At 42.4% G+C, this 20,643-nt stretch overlaps 1 protein-coding gene across 2 annotated transcripts in view; it reads left to right on the top strand.

Annotated features, from left to right (window-relative positions):
- Window positions 1–1,775: 1,775 nt before the first annotated feature.
- The window catches only part of tmem72 (transmembrane protein 72), a 28,969-nt gene continuing 10,101 nt past the window's right edge, over window positions 1,776–20,643 (top strand). The window contains exons 1-2 of one of the 2 annotated variants that reach the window (XM_043678849.1): window positions 1,776–2,048; window positions 2,147–2,252. In XM_043678849.1, coding sequence (XP_043534784.1) covers window positions 2,183–2,252 — 70 coding nt within the window. In that variant the 5' untranslated portion in view covers window positions 1,776–2,048; window positions 2,147–2,182. Of the gene's footprint in view, window positions 2,071–2,146; window positions 2,253–20,643 lie in introns of both variants that reach the window. The other variant, XM_043678848.1, reaches the window with a different exon arrangement.

Consider the following 20,643-nt stretch of genomic DNA (forward strand, 5'->3'; position numbering starts at 1 on the left):
TATAGGAAGGATGTTAATAAATTGGGAATAGCGCAGAAAAGATTTACAAGGATGTCACCAGGACTGAAGGTTTCAGTTTATAAGGAGAAATTGGATAGGCTGGGCCTTTTCACTGGAGCGTCAGAGGCCGAGGGGTGACCTTATGGAGGTTTATAAAATCATGAAGGGCATCGATAGCATAAATAGCTAAGGTCTTTTCCCTGGGGTAGGGGAGTCCAAAACTAGAGGGCATAGGTTTAAAGTGAGAAGGGAAAGATTTAAACGGGACTTGAGGGGTAACTTTTTCACACAGTGGTGCACATATGGAGTGAACTGCCAGAGGAAATGATGGATGCAGGTACAGTTACAGCATTTAAAAGACATCTGGGAAGGTACATGAAAAGGAAAGGTTTAGAGGAATTTGAGCTAAACGCAGGCAAATGAGACTAGTTTGGTTTGGAAAACTTGTTTGGCATGGATGGGTTGGACTGGAGGGTCTGTTTTCACACTGTATGGCTCCATGATTCTGTGACACTCAATAAAGATTATTGTAATGGTAAAACCTATCCCTGAATCTAGCATTATACTGTTTATCATTAAGTTCTAGTATGGGTAGCAAAGTTGATTGTCCTTTGGCAGACAGTCCCCACTATTGAAATCTGTCCTTTCCTCAGAGTGAGTATGGTACTTGAAGCTATTTTTACTTTTAAATTCTCAATTCCACAATGTATTCAAACTTTTAACAAAGGTAGTAAGTATCCCAACTTGAGAACTGTAGAGTGAGAGGAATACTGTTATAAAATTCTATACGCCTTTGTGATGTTATTCCTTTTAAAGCAAAAACACTAGCTTAATGGTGATGGCTTCTCACAAGATGGGCTTTCAATGTGTAAAATATGGGTTATTGGTGCATAATGGAGGCATTCTATTTTTAACATAGAGTTCTTATGTGCTATCGGCAGGGTTCGCCAGTTATCTTTCACTGCACATAAAGGAGAATTTCAACATTTCTCTCTATGTAACAAGCTTTGGGGGGATGACATTTGTTTTGGCAATGGCCATATTTAAAAATTCTACTCCCCAAAAACTGTTTGAACATTTCATGTGAGGTGTACAATCCAGGTGATGAATTTTAATAATCAGATAAATACTCTTATAACCTTTGCCAGTTATGGTAGGGCGTGTCATAACAGTCGGTTTTGTCCAAGATATTTAGACATTCTTTTATAAGTTTATGTTGAGCTTGACTACTTTCAGGTCAGGTGACTTTGGCGGCCATTTTAAAGCATCCAAGCTCATTTTTAAACAACTTTCTGTCAAATCAAAGTCCAAGGCTCTTAAGTCAATTGGTGAGATTTAACAAGTCATAGTCCATATTTAGCATCTTCTTTCCAGCTGTCTGATAGTCCTTTCCTCCTTCCTTCAGATCTACTATTTTGAAAACTAATTGATTATGTAAGGACCCCAACAATGGGGAAATAATTAACAAGGCTAAACGTGGTGACAGACTAATAGCTCGATGCACCAGTCCAAAAATCAAAATTAGTCAAATTGCACCAAGTGACGCAGGACTGGGTTAATGAACAAGAGGGTGAAAACTACTTATGGTTACTGTTAGAAGCATTTCTGATTGACGCATTCCCTAAACGTCTGCATTCTATATCACAAAACCCAAGCATGAAGAAATAAGAACAACCAAGGGGATTGTCCTGCACGTAAATCCTCTTGTGATCCTGACTAGTAAGAGTTTAATCTTTGAAGCCCTTGCAATTGCTGAAAGATTCTATTCACTGGCTGTAGTCTGAATGCACAAAGGAGAGGTGATTTGCTGCAAGGAGTCATTAACCCTACTTGCATGATGTTTTGGGTAATGATTAATCAAATTGGATTTTGGAAAACAAGCAGTAAAGTACAGTCACTCTAACCTTGACTAGGTTGTCGCTGTGTTAACTGGTTAGGAGTGGCAACATCCACAGTCTGATGGGTAAACCCCTCAAGTCTCCTTATTTGCAAAACACAGAGTGGAGAGCGAGGCAGTGGGCCAAGTCAGAATCCACCGAAACAGCTTGGTGAGGAAACCTGCTTTAAAAGGTGAATTTAGTATGGAGATATCTTCCAACTGCTGATTGCAGCAATGAAAAATAATGTTATCTGTTTGATTTTTAAGAGAATATTGGACCAATTAGTAAGAAAATTGATCTGCATGGCTGCAACAAGATTTTGGGGAGTGCTGGACTGCATTTGCAGAATCCTGGGGATTATAACTGCTGCAGGTATGTGTAAACAATCTAAACTACATAGCAATCACCAATAGCTATAGCCCACCATGCTTATATTCAGAACTGAGTGCCAGACATCCCTCATTTACTGAGTAGTGCATTCAGGATTCTATATTGAAATCGTTAGACCCACAGTTGCATAATGTCTCACAGGAGGTTTAATATTTGGAAATATTGCAAGGATAGCGTTTAACTTGCTGTCAGCTTTAAAACTGCCTCTTCATGGTATTTTTGAATGAAAGGTTGTTAATAAGGTGAAAGTAAAAGTGGATTTTCAACAGCAATTTTGTGGAATCCCCTTGCAAATGTGAACATAACCCATTGGGACCCACTAGAAGTGTTTAAATGTTCCTGAGTTTAACTTTTGGCATGGAATACTGCAGCAACACAACTAAAAGACTTAAACTTACTCTACAGTGTCAGAGGTAACATGCACGCAGGTGGGATGATAAGGTGTTTAAGACAGAAATCCAATGACCGCATGAAACTCTGGAGCCTGTCTTGATTGTGCTGCGCTGGCCCCAAACCCTCGATGATGAAAGATGTCAAGACTCAGGTAGTTGAGCTAGAATTCAAGGTTGAAAATGTGTCGCTGGAAAAGCGCAGCAGGTCAGGCAGCATCCAAGGAACAGGAGAATCGACGTTTCGGGCATAAGCCCTTCTTCAGGACTTCTTATGCCCTTCTTATGACCGAAATGTCGATTCTCCTGTTCCTTGGATACTGCCTGACCTGCTGCGCTTTTCCAGCAACGCATTTTCAACTCTGAGCTCCAGCATTTGCAGTCCTCACTTTCTCCTAAAATTCAAGGTCACTGCTTTATCAAATTATTCTAGCAAGGAGCAGGAGTAGGTTGCAGCTGGATGTAGGATATGGTCACTGCCATTCGGTCCATCAAAACGTTTTGTTTGGTCTGTGAAGAAAATAAAATGTGGAATTTTGGTTTAAAATTACATCATTATTCAGGAGAACAAATGACAGGCATGGTTCGGTTTAATTATCTGGGTACAGTTGGTGCAAATTAAAAATAGTCTGGGTCCAGAGGAGCATTTGTTTCTCACAGAGGGTGGTGAGTGTTTGGAAAGGGCTGTCAGAGGCAGTGCTGGAGGTGAGTACAATTTTGACATTTAGGAAATATTTGGACAGGTATGTGGATAGGATAGGTATGGAAGGATATGGACCAAATGCAGGCAAATGGGGCTAGTTTAATTGTGAAAACTGCGCAGTATGGACAAGTTGGGCTGAAGGGCCTGATTCCATGCTGTAAACCTCTATGACTGTATGCTTGCTTACTTAATTGATTTTGATCATTTGCTGAAACTGAGAGAGAAGAGAATAATTTTTTGCTTGCTCCATGCAGTCTAGTACTCCACCCAGTGTGCATCTTCCTTGAGATGTAGACGGACTAAAAATTCTATATCATACTTTACCTTGTTGAGAAATAAAGGGCCACAGACCAAAGTATGACCATCACTGAGGGTGGCAAAATAGAACAGATTGTGAGATTAATCAAAAAGAGAGCCCATCATCCCAAGCGGAAGATTATAAAGTTTCACAGTACTGAGGTCCTGAGAAAGAATTAGATGAAATAATCAAAGAGCAACTGCAGGGATGGAGGAGTAATCATAATAATGGGAACCTGGTGGCAAAGACCAGAAAATTAGTGCTCACAGTTGTGTCAACAAACTAACGAGCAACAAGGTAGAATGTATAGAAACAAGATAGAAACGTTGGAGGTGTGTGAGAGAGAGAGAGAGAGAGAGAGAGGTGTATATCCATCAAGTTTCTCCTTGCCCCGATTCAAAAATAGACATGAGTCATTCTAGACAAGGGAAATTGTACTCAGTGTCTGGGTAGGTCAAGACTTCCGTCACAATCGTACAGGATTTTTGCTAAATGGGTTTAATCCTGGTCATCCACAGTGAAGCCAAGATGAACTCACAAACCTCAATCATCACAGACAAATGAAATATGCCTGTGATCTGGGGTATCAGTATGAGGGAATACTGCAATGATTATGGATCTCTATATCATACGTAATGTCGTGATCATATCAGAATGAGATGGAACTTGGACCCAAGATGTTATCTCAGATATCTCCGCTTCTACCCTTTCCCTTATACAACGTTACATTTGATAAAGCCTGTTAGTGTTCACTTAACCGAATGCAAAGCTGACCTTGCCCTGCAGTCACATGGAAAAGTGTTAAATAGCACCTCCAGTCGATGGACAGCATAATATTCCCAAAATGTCCCTCATATATGCTCACAATTGGAATAGAGTATGTAAGTATAAAAAGGTACTGATGTTTACTTTAGGGATTTAACTTTGGATAATACACTAATGCGTTGAAACTTCTCAACTCACGAGTAAACTCTTTCACCAATAGAAAATGTTGCTGCAGTAGTGCAAAGAAGGATTTCTAAAACTGATTTGTCATTTCTAACATCTTAAGTCAGAGTTATTATTGGATCAGCTAACTGCTTTTGAATCAGGTTTTGCATTACATAGTAGCACAAGCAAACATGATTTCTGAGCTGGATTAGGCCATTTGGTCCATCTATGAGCTATCATTGACATTCTATCTCCCATAAACCATCCCCTCTTGCAATAAGGAATGTTTAGATTAGATTAGATCCCCTATAGTGCAGAAACAGGCCATTTGGCCCAACCAGTCCACACCTACCCTCCGAAGAGTAACCCACCCTGACCCATTTCCCTCTGACTAACGCACCTAGCACTATGGGCAATTTAGCATGGCCAATTCACCTAACCTGCACATCTTTGGACTGTGGGAGGAAACCAGAGCACCCGGAGCAAACCCACACAGACACGGGGAGAATGTGCAAACTCCACACAGACAGTCGCCGGAGGCTGGAATCGAACATGGGATCCTGGTGCTGTGCGGCAGCAGTGCTAACCACTGAGTCTCCATGAAGAGAAAATTCATAATCAGTTAAAGGGTCGAATGTAATCTTCATTTCCAACTAATGTTTATAAGCCACTCAAACCCTGTCCTCTTTGCCTGTTGAATTTCTCAGTGATTCATTATTCTTTTACGCAATAAAGATTTGAATAAGATTTCACAGGTTAATTATTTTCTTTAACTCTTTTCCAGCCAAAGTTATTAAATAGAACCAATTGAAAATCCTGAAATGTTTTCAATACATTTTCGGGTCTGATTCAATGTGGAAAGATGTTGGTGCTAGGGGAGCAAAATGGTGCTTATACCAGATGATTAAATTAGTTTAAAGAACATGTAGCACCATTGTTTAATGTATCAAGCTTAGTCTGAATGAGGTGCCTTTCTATGCTACAGAGCAAACTGGAAGCCATATGTATGACACATCCCCAGCTTAAGACAGGATCTGAGTCTTGGTGTCATAATCATAGAGTCACGCAACATGGAAACAGACCCTTTGCTCCAACCAGTCCATGCGGACCATAATCCCAAACTAAACTTGTTCCACCTACCTGCGCTTGGCCCATATCCCTCCAAACATTTCTTATTCCTGAACTTAACCAAAAGTTTTTCAAACATTGTAACCATACCCACATCTATCACTTCCTCCTGCAGTTCATTCCACACACGAACAAGTTGCCCCTCATATTTTTAAAAAATCTTTCTCCTGCCACCTTAAAAATATGCCCCCGGTCTTGAAATCCCCCACCTGAGGGAAAAGACATTTATCATCTTTCAGAATCACCTCCAACAACCTACCCACCACCGAAGCCAAACTCACAGGTCTGCATGTCCCAGGCCTCTCCTTTCTTAAACAAAGGCACAACATTAGCCACTCTCCAGTCACACTAGCATAATGGGTTTGGCTGCATACAGCTACTATGCTGCACGTGGCACAATCTGAAAATATGCCATGTACACGCAATTGAGACAAAACCGGGGTGTTTGACCAAAGAGCCCAAACACACACTATTGTTATTCTGCTAAGTAGTCAACATTTAAATCAACATTAAGATCAATTCAAAACCAAATTGGAAACATACACCATTTTGCACAGGACCTATTACCACATTGTATCCAGCACTGAGTTTGGCATTTGATACAATATTGTGTAGAGCATTGTGTCTGCATGCACATTGCACTGGGTTTCTCTGCATCATTGTATATATCATTGTGCTTTGTATTTTACACATTGTGCGCAGCACTGTAGTTGGTATTTGAAATAGATGTGTTTATTGTCAGACTCGTTACCAGGTGGCACAACGAATTTGCACAGAAAAGAAACAGCGATGCGGCTGCCTATCTCAAAGATGGTGCTGCCCATATGTTCACAGGACAGGCAGAGGCAAATTCGTAAGTGCAAGAAAGGCACCACTATGTGTGGGCTGTAGACTCTGAGACATCAGTGCTGTATTCCTTATGGATTTGACAGCTGAGCAACTGGGACCCTTTTCTACCGAACACAAAGAAGAACAAAGAACAAAGAAAATTTACAGCCCAGGAACAGGCCCTTCGGCCCTCCAAGCCTGAGCCAATCCAAATCCACTATCTAAACTTATCACTTATCATCTGTATCCCTCTGCTCCCCACTTGCTCATGTATCTGTCCACAGAACAAGAAAGAGCATAGACAACAGTGTTCAAGGAAGGGGAGGTGGGATAGACTGTCCACAGCTGTCTATCATGGATGTGTGTTTCTAAATGACTGTCTCAAAAAACCCTTTAGGTTTAGCAGTTACTTATTTCCTCAGTTGATATTATGCCCTCAATGACAAGCCACATTACTCCTGGATAATTATTCAGTGCTTGGATCAAAGATTGGTCAGCACGTGGTTGGACTTAAGTCACAGCAGATAGTGAAACATGATGGAGTATCCTTCACTGTGACCAATCCTATGTTCAATGCCATTTATGCAGGTTCAGGCACATACAGGCGACTGGCATGTAGACATGGCTGCCTGATGTCACAGGGGCTATCTACATATGCACGGCTGTGGGGCCATCTTTGTCAGCCATGTTTAAAGTTGGGAACATGACCACTGATTCCAGGAAACATTGTACCCATCACTGTACTCCCCCATATTAAAACAAATGTTTGAGGAATTCACTGCCAAGTGAAAGTAACTTCAAGAATCCAATTTTAGGAGGAAAGAGATGATTCAGGTTGGTGGGATGCAGATCACTGTATGATCAAAGATTTGTTTTGGGATCTTCTCTGTCCACCACTTGCATTCTTTATTGAATCCGAAGCAAAACTCGAATGAAACAACACAATGAAAAAACAACCTAACAATAATGTTAAGAAACATACTTAACGTTTTAAAGTTTTTTTACAATCCAAAATGTAGACTCTGATTCAGAAATCTTCCACATCTCAGAAGCTCAGCGAACCCACATTGGACCTTCTGGAGCATTGCTACTGTCAAATGGTTTTGAAATGAACTCTGATTATTTTTGAAAACAAGAGGAAATCAGGTCAACTAGAAAGACAATTGATCAGACATTCCAGCTAAAGACAGTAAGTAATGGAATATCCTCAGTGATTCAACCTCAAGGAAAGGATTTGTTGACAAATGATGGACAGTTTCTACATTGCTGATTGTCATGTTCTGGAATGGATTGTCCACAAGAGAGCTGGAAGTGGATTCCACAGTAAATGTCAAAAGGAATTTGGATATGAACTTAAAAAGGAAACATTTGCAGAAGGGCAGGGAGAGAACAGACAGAGTGGAACTAACTGCTCAGTCCACAACACAGGTACAATTGTCTGCTTAGAGAGAAAACATTGCAGACGTTGAAACAGGAGGTTGGAAGAACACAGCAAGCCAGGCAGTATTAGGAGGTGGAGAAGTCGATGTTTTGGGTATAACTCTTCTTCAGGATTGGGGAATGGGTAGGGAGCTCAGACATCAACAGAGGGAGGGTCGTGGGAGAAAGATAGATAGGATAGTAAGTTTCAAAACAAGGTTTTACTCAGAGCCCAGCATAAATCAACTTTCTAAAATGAAGTGAAGTTGGGAATGATTCATTCTTTGTTCACACAAAGTACAAAAATAGAATGCTGCTGGAATAAAATGCGAACAATCTAGGGAAATTATGATAGAATCACCCCATAAGCAAATTTCAGAGATCCCAGGACCAACTCTTTAAAAATAAATAAAATCACAGATTACTGATGTAAAAAAAAAATGGAAAATTTCCCAAGACAGTTAGTGAAATCCCTTCAACATGGGAACAGGAAAAGGCCACTCAGCCCTTGGAGCTTGCAATTCTGTTCGAGTCATAGAGTGAGACGGCACAGAAACAGGCCCTTCAGCCCAACTTATTCATGCTGACTAGGTTTCCTAAACTGAACTAGTCTCATTTGCCTATGTTTGGCTCATTACTCTCTAAACCTTTCCCATCTGTGTACCTGCACACATATCTTTCAAATGTTGTAATTGTACCCACCCCTAGCATTTCCTCTGGCAGTTTGTTCCATATGCATACCACCCTCTGTGTGAAAATGTTGCCCTTCAGGTCCATCTTAAATTATCCCCCTCTCACCTTCAACCTTTGCTCTCCATTTTTGGACTCCCCGATCCTGGGGAAAAGACCTTCGCTATTCACCTCATCTATGCCATTCATGAGTTCATAAACTTCTCATAGACTTCTTGTAGTAGTGGTGGCAGTTTCTTAAATCCAGTTGACTGGCTCGGAATTTAACTCCCTGACAATCCGGTCCCAATCTCTTCTGACGGTCATACTCAAGGACTTCCTGCACACCCACCTTCGATAAACCACTGCGTCTTTCATCTAATCCACCTCCACTACATTTTTGATTCTGAAGTTCTTGCTCCCTGTCCTGATAATCCATTTTCCTTTGTTTAAAATTGCAGCAACTATATTCAACAGCTGCCTCTGATAATTAAATGTAACTTCATTTTAAAATAGTCAGATTGCCTTTAAGAACAGGAGAGTAGCTGCTCCATGTGATATGGTCAGAATGGATTTTGAACTTAGAAAGAAATCTGATGTTTCCCTTTCAATGACCTGAATAGACTCACAAACTCTTAACATTCGCCTGTACCTGTGTTTTTGTTTTGCCGCTGTTTACCCTATTATTTACTATCTATGTTACTTAACTATGTGATCTGTCTATATTGCTCGCAAGACAAAGCTTATCACTGTGCCTTGGTACGTGTGACAACAAATTCAACTCAATTCAGCTCAATTCAATTCAATTCATTTATGTCGCAACATAGGTCTCGGGCACATTTACATGTTACCCTAGTGCCTTTTACTGAGTGTTTACACATTATACAATGAATCTGACTGTGACCTACAGTTGTTGGAAAGGAAAACAGAGAGAGGAATAACAACACAGAGCTTTCAATGCAATAAATAACACAGGGCACCTTGTGAACAGAAAATAAAAAGGCAAGCAGGCACCAAACAAGTTAAGTAGAAATTAAGAGAAGTGACTAGAAGATTGAATCAAAAATCTGAGTTTCAAGAAAACTTTCAGAATGATTGCAAAGAATAAGATCAAAGTTGTCAAAGTCTCTTGCACAATGAAAGAGTGATGCATAAACAGCAAGAGCAAGAGAATTAAAGAGTGTAGCTAAACATAATGGCATGGCCGTAAAAGGTTTTGAAGATGATTAGGATTTTAAATTTAATGTGTTGAGGGACCAGATGTCAGTGCAAATCAGTAAAACAAGGATCAATGGGGTTTTGATTTTGACCAAGACAGAAATAAATAAACCATTTGAGTTTTGGCTAAATTAGAATTTAAGGTTTGTGAAGGATGGAAGGCATTTTACAAACCTAAGATGCAAAACTGTGGATAAACTTTGTGGCAGCAATGGGAATAAGGCAAAGGAACAATAGTTGTCTAATATTGAGTTGGGTGTTTTCAAAAATATTTTTAACAATTACTGAACCTTGAGATTTGAGTGGTGGTGGATCTTCATACAAAGTCATCTCAACCAATGGAGAAAGGGTTTCTGAGAAAAATGTTAGCTTTCCTGTGAACATCTCAATTGAATCATGACCAATTCATGCCTTGATTTCATTTACCCACCTCAGCCCTTTCTGCCATGATGCCTATAATGAACAAAAATCACTTAAAATTACAATTAAAATGATACATTGAACCAACCTAAATTGCTGTTATCTCTTTCATCTTTTAGAATAGGTTGCAGGTTTCCGTTCATCAGTATGTAAATCCCAGAACTTCTTTTGAGTCCCATGCTCGAGATAACTTGAGGTTTTATTTTTTAAAAAGTGACAGCTCAGCTCAGACAATGAATTAAAGGTGTGACATTAGTATCCCAATCTTGAGTCAGACTGGTTCTATTTCCGAGGTGGGAGTTTGTAGAATGTTGTATGGATTGACTGCCTGCCTGCCTGCCTGCAGGTTTGTGTTTTTGAGCAGAATTTGCATTTGCGGAATTGTATTTGCAGATACATTCCATTTTTGCTCGGGGGGGGAACTCAAGTCACACTCAATCCATACAATGTTTTGTGGATTCTGACTTTGGAAATAGGATGGGACTGAGGGTGATTTAGCAGTTTGGATCAGAAATTGGCCAGCTGAAGGAAGATAGAAGATGGTGGTTGATGGGAAATGTGTATCCTGGAGTTCAGTTACTAGTGGTATACTGTAAGGATCTGTTTTGTCATTTTCATAAATTACTTGGATGAGGGCATAGACAGATGGGTTAGTAAATTTGTAGATGACATGAAAGTCGGTGGAGTTGTGGATAGTGCAGGAGGATGTTGCAGGTTACGGAGGGACACAGATAAGCTGCAGAGCTGGGCTAAGAGGTGGCAAATTGAGCTTAATGTGGAAAAGTGTGAGGTGATTCATTTTGGAAGGAGTAATAGGAACACAGAGTACTGGGCTAATGGTAAGATTCTTGGTGTCGATGAGCAGAGAGATCTCTGTGTCTATGTGCACAGATCCTTAAAAGTTGCCACCCAGGTTGATAAGGTTGTTAAGAAGGCATACATTGCATTGGCTTTTATTGGGAGAGGGATTGAGTTTTGGAGCCATGAGGTCGTGCTGCAGCTTTACAAAACTCTGTGGTGTGGATGCATTTGGAGTATTGCGTACAGTTCTGGTCACCGCATTATAAGAAGGATGTGGAACCTTTGGAAAGGGTGCAGAGGAGATTTACCAGGATGTTGCCTGGTATGGAAGGAAAATCATATGAGGAAAGGCTGAGGGACTTGAGGCTGTTTTCGTTAGAGAGAGAAGAAAGTTAAGAGGTGACTTAATAGAGACATACAAGATGATTAGAGGATTTGATAGGGTGGACAGTGCGAGCCTTTTTCCTTGGATGGTAATGGCTAGCATGAGGGACATAGTTTTAAATTGAGGGATGATAGGACAGATGTCAGAGGTAGGTTCTTTACTCAGAGAGTAGTAAGAATGTGAAATGCCCTGCCTGCAACAGTAGTAGACTCACCAACTTTAAGGGCATTTAAATGGTCATTGGATAAATATATGGATGATAATGGAATAGTCTAGGTTAGATGGGCTTCAGATGGTTTCACAGGTTGGCGCAACACCGAGGGACGAAGGGCCTGTACTGCGCTGTAATATTGTATGTTAATATGTTCTAATTAATTCTGCACCTGCTTTTTTTTTGATGAGTCATTCCATATTCCCACTCCCCTTTATGTGAAATCTACTTCCTGATTTTACTACTAAATCATTTGGCTTTAAATTTCAGACTGTGCTCCTGTTTTCTTTTTTGGATTCCCCACCAGGGGAAAGGATTTCTCTGAATGTAACAAAACTCTTAACCTCATTGAGGTTTACTAAAAGTTTAACTCTCCCCCCCATCTCAACTCAAGGAAACAGAAGCCCAAGTTTTTGGAAAGGTGAATGGGCTCCTGTACCTGTCGCCAGTGAAATTTCACTGTTGAAGTGACCAGTTTCACCTTCAAAATTGTGTGTAGATTTGATAAAGAGGTGTATATACGAATTTCTATGTTAACTCGAATCTATGATTGGAACTGCCAGTGGGTTTTGATCTCATAGAATCCCTACAGTGTGGAAGCAGGCCATTCAGCCCAGTAAGTCCACACCAACCCTCTGAAACCTATTCCACTCAGATCCACCCTGCACCCCACCCCCATATCCCTGCATTTCCTATGGCCCATCCACCTAGTCTGCACATCTTTGGATTGTGGGAGGTAACTGGAGCAAACCCACACAGACATGAGGAGGATGCGACAGTCACCCAAGGGTGAAATTGAACCTGGGACCCTGGCACTGTGAGACACCAGTGCTAACTGCTGAGCCACCGTGCCATCAGCTTCAGCTGTTTCAGTTTCTCCAGCTTCAGATGGTCAGTTGTAAAAGAAAAGGAGTAACACTTGTAATCTATGTTCCTTATGCACAGATTAGAGCATCAATTTCAATCAGTAGCAGCACTGATACCCCCCCCTCCCCTCCCCGGAGCAGAAAATTGTGGAGTTACATAATGCTGTAGAATGTTCAGGAAGAGTAGCAAGAGAGTGCTGCATTCCTAGTGTGAGGTATTTTCTGGTTTAACATCAAACCAAGATCCTGTTTTCCATTTCAGGTAGATGTAAAGGTCCCATGGATCTTAGGACAGAGAGTTCTTCTGATGTTCTGATCAATGCCCAGCCAACAGCACCAAGCCAGAATAACTGGAGTTACATAATGCTGTAGAATGCTCAGCTCAAGGAAGATTAGCAAGAGAGTGCTGCATTCCTGGTGTGAGGTATTTTCTGGTTTAACATCAAACCAAGGTGCTGTTTTCCATTTCAGGTAGATGTAAAGGTCCCATGGATCTTAGGACAGAGAGTTCTTCTGATGTTCTGATCAATGCCCAGCCAACAGCACCAAGCCAGAATAACTGAGTGCCTTTCTCGTTGTTGTTTGTAACCAAATCGTCCGCAACAATTTCCCTTCGATCTTGCTTCATGCACCTCCAGTGCAGTGTAACCCTGGATGCCTCACTCTGTCTAAACACCCAATGATCCGCACGGTGGCTCAGTGGTTAGCACTGCTGCCTCACAGCGCCAGAGACCTGTGCTCAATTCCCCCCTTGGGCAACTGTCTGCGTGGAGTTTGCACATTCTCCACGTTTCTGCGTGAGTTTCCTCCGGGTGCTCCGGTTTCCTCCCACAATCCAAAGGTGTGCAGGTCAGGTGAATTGGCCATGCTAAATTGCATTAGTCAGGGGTGAAAGTAGGGGAATGTGTCTGGGTGGGTTGCTCTTCGGAGGGTCGGTGTGGATTTGTTGGGCCGAAGAGCCTGTTTGCACGCTGTAGGGAATCTAATTGATCCATGTGTCCTTGCTTACTGCCTGTACTACTTGCAAAACAAAACATTTCACTGTACTTAGGTAGACATGACTACAATAAAATGTGTTGCTGGAAAAGCGCAGCAGGTCAGGCAGCATCCAAGGAGCAGGAGAATCGACGTTTGGGGCATGAGCCCTTCTTCAGGAAATGAAGGGCTCATGCCCGAAACGTCGATTCTTCTGCTCCTTGGATGCTGCCTGACCTGCTGCGCTTTTCCAGCAACACATTTTCAGCTCTGATCTCCAGCATCTGCAGACCTCACTTTCTCCTATGACTACAATAAATCAAATCAAATGAGAAATGACTGACAGCTTTTCTGCAAGTTGCAATTTATGCGGCTCTACTCTGTATCCTGAGAATGTGAAAGTTGTTAAATGAATACATAGGAGAAAGTGAGGACTGCAGATACTGGAGATCAGAGCTGAAAATGTGTTGCTGGAAAAGCGCAGCAGGTCAGGCAGTATCCAAGGAGCAGGAGAATCAACGTTTCGGGCATGAGCCCTTCTTCAGGAAATCCATAGCCAAATGAATACATAGCCAACAATGCCCACACCCTATGAATGAATTTTTAAAAGAAACATAAGTCTCTCTTCCTCTTGGCATTGATAGCATCTGTCAATATGGTGGCAGACCAGGAGGACTGCATTAAAATAAAAACAGATTTTGTTGCAAGTAGCAAAAAGCAGGGAAGTGTCATTTGTATATTGGTGTGAATCATGTTGTTATTGATAGTGGATACTGCAGGTAGATCATGAATATTTAATACTCCCATCATAAGATCAAGGAATGATCAGAGTAACTTTACCGACCCAGGCCTGGATTGCAAGAGGAATAGGTTAATACTCACAAGAACCACAAAATGTCCATCCAAATCAACAGGTCTCAAGAATTCCAAGCCCCACCTTGGAAAGTTTTCGGAGTTCCTCCCTTCCTTTAAGTAAACAATAACTCTGATACAAAACACTGCAAAGTAGCTGCTGCTATTTTTAGCGATAATTAATTAACGTTTAAAGCAATACTCAGTGAGCATGGATAAACAAACTGCAATCTGTGAACATTTGTAGGTAATCTTCGCAATAACAGTTCAGCTATATACAGTAGCCACCCACCTCTGTACCTGTGGGGGATACCTTCCAAGACCAACCACGGATAGGAGTGAACTCATTCATTTAAATGGGAAATTTACCTTCCTGGCAACCCCCGTTTGGTCCCTGATTCTGGAAGGTTCCCTGTAATATATTCGGGCTGTGGTAAACCGTGGGTAACAGAAACCACGGAAACTGGACCTGGGGACATGGTGAGAGATGGGGTTGGGGAGGGGGGGTCCGCTCTGTATCTTCATTTGCCTCCCCTTCTTAACTGTGTGGAAGTACAACAGTTGCCAGCAGTACTCTTCAATCTCACTTGTAACTATTCTCCACGTGGATGCCTGTGCTCCTGGGTTGACTACTTGGCCAGAGAAGCATCACAACCAGCCCTTAGTCTATCCTGATGAAAGGTTAAGCCTCGGATGCTGCCTGACCTGCTGTGCTTTTTCCAGCGCCACACTTTAGCCACTCTGACTCTCCAGCATCTGCAGTCTTCACATCTCCTGGTCGCTGTAAACCATGTAGTGAAGCCTCTGCCAAAGATGCCCACCTTGAAGAGGTTTTCCTCCTCCCACCGCAAAGATTTCAGCGAGTCTCTCTCCCACTGCAACCCCTTGGTCATCTCCTCTGCTCTGAATCTGTTCAGCGCATCCTGAAACAGTCCCCATTACTACAGCCACATCTTCTTCCTCAGAACCTGCCTACAAAACCAATTTATCCCCCTTGGACTCCAGATAACATTTAAACCATTTCAATTTGGATCAAACTGGGACAAACGCTACCTACAGCATATCCAGAAAGTGTCCTTCCTCCGGATCCTCAGCTTCACGCTCTCAGCCATGTGCCGACACCTACTCTCTCTACTGTCAGCCCTACCCCAGCTCAGGGTCTCACTCTCCCAGACCTGTGAAACACCTCTGCTGTTCTTCATCCTGAGAAGGACCCACACCTTCAACCAATGCTTTTTCTCCAGCCCTGAAGAAGGGTTATGCCTGAAACGGTGATTCTCCTGCTCCTCGGATGCTGCCTAACCTGCTGTGCTTTTTCCAGCGCCACACTTGGTGAATTTTTATTCTATCCTCATCCAAGGTCCCAGTAGCACAGCCTTTCATGAAGAGCAGGAACCTTAGCTGATAATCTCACAATGTTAAGCCAACAGAGTGACATGGAACTAATTCTTTGCCTCCAGGAGCCCCGTAGAAGATCAACACTCATATCCAACTGGTTCTCCACATAGATTTTCAAAAACAATGAGCATCCGTGGAATCCACGGCTTATGAAATGCCTTAGTGAATGTTGTGAGATCTTTCTGAATCAATCCAGTGCTTTCAAATCCATGGAAGTGTGGTCCTCACCTGGACTCTGCACATTCTGGACCCATGGCTGACAGTTTTGGCTAGTCCAAGCAACACAATGACAGGGAGGTCCTCCAACTCTCTGAAACCCCCTATTCACCAGCGGAGCTGCAAGTCAGGAGCGTTCAACTGAAGTTTAGTTAAAGAGGGAGGAAACATGTCCTTTAAACAGTGTAATAGGCGCTGCAAACTCTTACTTTATACATGAATACACAGGAGCTAATGCTGGGATCTGTACTGAAATCAAACAATACTGGAGATCACAATGGGTCACGCAGCATCTATGGAGAGAGAGCAAACTAATGTTTCAAGCCTAGATGACTCTATCTCTGATGCGGCATTTTTTTGTTTTCAAGTGTGAATACATACACTTGCTGAGGCCACAGTACAGACTCAGAATCTCAGTATCTGCAGAAGAGGAAATGTAATATTTGATACTCCTGCTTTTAGTTAATCCTTTCCATCCCGGTGGTGCAGGGATTGATCCCCAAATTGAAGGCCACCCAGTGCAGGAACTTGCATCATCCAGATGACAAGGTATTTCTTCAAGATGTGTGTGGATGACAGAGGGCAAGGAAGTGCAGAACCTGCAGGAGTGATGTTTACAGGAAATGTTCGAGGGTTCATGTCGTGAGGCAAAAGGTCCTGATGAATTTTCTCTCAACAATCAGTAACTCCGCTTGAACAGGAGTGAGACCAGTTGGGATCCTTTCACATATCTGCACCTTCTGCACATATTAAAACAAGTCAAGGTCAAAGCAATTGATCTAAGTACCTGAATGGCTTTGCCTACAACATGGGTAGAAGTGCCAAGACATTTGAGTAACCAATGCCTCCATTGACATCTGAAGCATGCCAATAAACATGTCTCCATAATGGCAAGTAAATCATTTCATTCGATTTGTTCATCCAAATCATCAATGCTTTTGAGTATGCTACACGCATTCAGCTAGTGTGCCTTTAAGAGATTCCTGAAGAAAGGCTTATGCCCGAAACGTCGATTCTCCTGTTCCTTGGATGCTGCCTGACCTGCTGCGCTTTTCCAGCAACACATTTTCAGCTCTGATCTCCAGCATCTGCAGTCCTCACTTTCTCCTGTTAATCCAGAGGCCCAGGTAATGTTCTGGGGACCTGGGTTCAAATCCTGCCACAGCAGATGGTGCAATTTGAATTCAACTAACAAAAACTCTGAAATTAAGAGTCTAGTGATGACCATAAATACATTGTCAATTTTGAAAAAAACCTACCTGGTTCACTAATGTCCTTTAGGGAAGGAAGCTGCCATCCTTACTTGATCTGACCTACATGTAACTCCAGACCCACAGCAATGTGGTTGACTCTTAATTTACTTCTGGGCAATTAAGAATGAGCAATAAAGGGTGGCTTAGTCAGTGATGCCCTCATCCTGTGAAAGAATAAAAATAAAATTCTATTTTTATAATGCAAATGTCTATTCTAATTCCATTTGATGCTTGCCTATGCTTCATCCATTATCTAATTTGGCATCCTATTTTGTTATCTCTTTTTATTAATATTGCTCCCTTGAATCTGAGCTCCCACTCAGTTTCCCACCTTCCTGCCAATCTCGTTTAAACTCTCCCCAACAGCAAATCCCCCTGTGAGGATGTCAGTCCGGATCCTGTTAAGATAGTCATCCATCTTGTACAGGCATGACTTGCACCAGAACCGGTCCAAATACCTTAGTTACCTGGACCCTCCTTCCTACACCATTTATCCAGCCACATAATTACTCTCTAATTCTATCACTATGCTCACTAGCACTTGGGACTAGAAGCAGCAATCCTTCAGTTGGTGATGTTCCGATGCATCAGCAGTCCATGTCCTTCCAAACAGTGCTTGTGATTTTGGAAGGCACTTCAAGGGAGCCTTGGTGAATTGCTCCAGTGCATCTTGTGGATAGTACGCACTGAGCATTGGTGGTGCAGTGGGTGTTTGTGAATGTGGTGAGTTGTGCAAGTTCCCCTCCAAGCCATTCGCCATCCTGACTTGGGAGTATATCATTGAAGCCTGGGAAATCACTTATTGCACATTCCCAGTTACCCTGAAGAAGGTGGTGGTGTGTTGCCTTCCTGAACCACTGCCGTCCGCTAAAAACCTCCACAACAATAAAGGGGGATATCCAGGATTTTGATCCAGCGACACTGAAGGGTCATGCACTCCACATAGATCCACATGGATTAATCACTCCGCATGGAGTGGTCAGGGAGTCATAGAGTCATAGAGATGTACAGCACAGAAACAGACCCTTCAGTCCAACCTGTCCATGCTGACCAGATATCCCAACCCAATCTAGTCCCACCTGCCAGCACCCGGCCCATATCCCTCCAAACCCTTCCTATTCATATACCCATCCAAATGCCTTTTAAATGGTGCAATTGTACCAGCCTCCACCACTTCCTCTGGCAGCTCATTCCATACACGTACCACCCTCTGTGTGAAAAAGTTGCTCCTTAGGTCTCTTTTATATCTTTTCCCTCTCACCCTAAACCTATATCCTCTAGTTCTGGACTCTCCGACCCCAGGGAAAAGACTTTGTCTATTTATCATATTCATGAACCTCATGATTTTATAAATCTCTATAAGGTCGCCCTCAGCTTCCGACACTTCACGGAAAACAGCCCCAGCCTATTCAGCCTCTCCCTTTAGCTCAAATCCTCCAACCCTGGGCAACATCCTTGTAAATCTTTTCTGAACCCTTTCAAGTTTCACAACATCTTTCCGAAAGGAAGGAGACCAGAATTGCACACAATATTCTAACAGTGGCCTAACCAATGTCCTGTACAGCCACAACATGACCTCCCAACTCAATAATCTGACCAATAAAGGAAAGCATACCAAAAGCCTTCTTCACTATCCTATCTACTTGCAACTCCACTTTCAAGGAGCTATGAACCTGCACTCCAAGGTCTCTTTGTTCAGCAACACTCCCTAGGACCTTACCATTAAGTGTATAAGTCCTGCTAAGATTTGCTTTTCCAAATTATAGCACCTCACATTTAACTTAATTAACCTCCATCTGCCACTTCTCAGCCCATTGCCCATCTGATCAAGATCCCGTTGTAATCTGAGGTAACCCTCTTCACTGTCCATTTCGTCTCCAATTTTGGTGTCATCTGCAAGCTTGTAACCTATACCTCTTATGCTCACATCCAAATTATTTATCTAAATATTGAAAAGTAGTGGACTCAGCATTGATCCTTGTGGCACTCCACTGGTCACAGGCCTCCAGTCTGAAAAACAACCCTCCATCACCACCCTCTGTCTACTACCTTTGAGCCAGTTCTGTATCCAATGGCTAGTTTCCCCCTGTATTCCATGAGATCTAACCTTGCTAACCAGTCTCCCATAGGAAACCTTGTCAAACGCCTTACTGAAGTCCATATAGATCACATCTACTGCTCTGCCCTCATCAATCCTCTTTGTTACTTCTTCAAAAAACTCAATCAAGTTTGTGAGACATGATTTCCCATGCACAAAGCCATGTTGACTATTCCTAATCAGTCCTTGCCTTTCCAAATACATCCTGTCCCTCAGGATTCCCTCCAACAGCTTGCCCACCACCGACGTCAGGCTCACTGGTCTATCATTCCCTGCCTTGTACACAATTCCTTCCCCCCAAAGGTAAGTTGCCTTGGCAGCCTCACAATACGCCATTTCTCTTCCTGCTAACGATTCATTGTGACTTCTCACTTTGTCCATTGTTCGTCTTTTTGTCCTTTACCTAACACAGAGCCCGCCTAGCCAAGCATTACACAAATGGTCTCAGAGGTTCATGCTCAAACCCTGTCTTTTGTGTTTGTTTCTCTATGAACTTTTCTGTAGACCCATTTGTTGCATCTTTGTGTTGTTGCAGCATTAAATCTGGTTGTGTTCGGAACTGCATCTGTTATAATGAGTGTTCAACATAGTTTATTAAAATGGCCTATTCTGGCTCATCGCCAGTTCTGTTACTGAACCAGCAGACTGTCTTGATAATTATTGTCTTTATTATTCTGCAATCTGACTGATACATGGGTCAAGCAGAATAAAGGATTTAATCCTTGATGGAATTCATTAAGAACATTCCAATATTAAGCAATGCAACATTCACAATGTGAAAAGGAACACTTTCTTGTATTGGGCACTTGTCAGCATCAGGCCTGTCCAGGTCAAGTATAGAATCAGTATCTGTGCCCCAACTATGTCACATCATTTAACAGCATCCCCTACTGTGTTGGTGTGATTTTTTCTGTTTCCACACCAGTCGTGTTGCAGCCTCTATTGAAGGAGGATACCAGCCACTGGCATTTCTTTGCTGTGGTCTTGTACAAAACAAGCTTAAATCCATTCCACACAGGACACCAGGCAGGCGAAACTTGCAGCCCATCAGTCTGACTCCAGGCCCGAAACAATGTGGCTGAGTCTTAAGTGCCCTCTGGGCAGTTAGGGGTAGATAGTAAATGCTGGCCTAGCGAGTAAAGCAATCATTTGCCAGAAACCAGCATAAACTGGAGGAGGCGATGGCCCAGCGGTAATATCGCTGGATTGTTAATCCAGAGAGGAAACAAGGACTGCAGATGCTGGAGAAGTCGGAGTCAAACGTGTGGTGCTAGAAAAGGAGAGGAGCAGGAGAGTTGATGTTTCGAGCATAAGCC

This window comes from Chiloscyllium plagiosum, chromosome 38 (genome assembly GCF_004010195.1).
Source record: "Chiloscyllium plagiosum isolate BGI_BamShark_2017 chromosome 38, ASM401019v2, whole genome shotgun sequence".
Taxonomy (NCBI): domain Eukaryota; kingdom Metazoa; phylum Chordata; class Chondrichthyes; order Orectolobiformes; family Hemiscylliidae; genus Chiloscyllium; species Chiloscyllium plagiosum.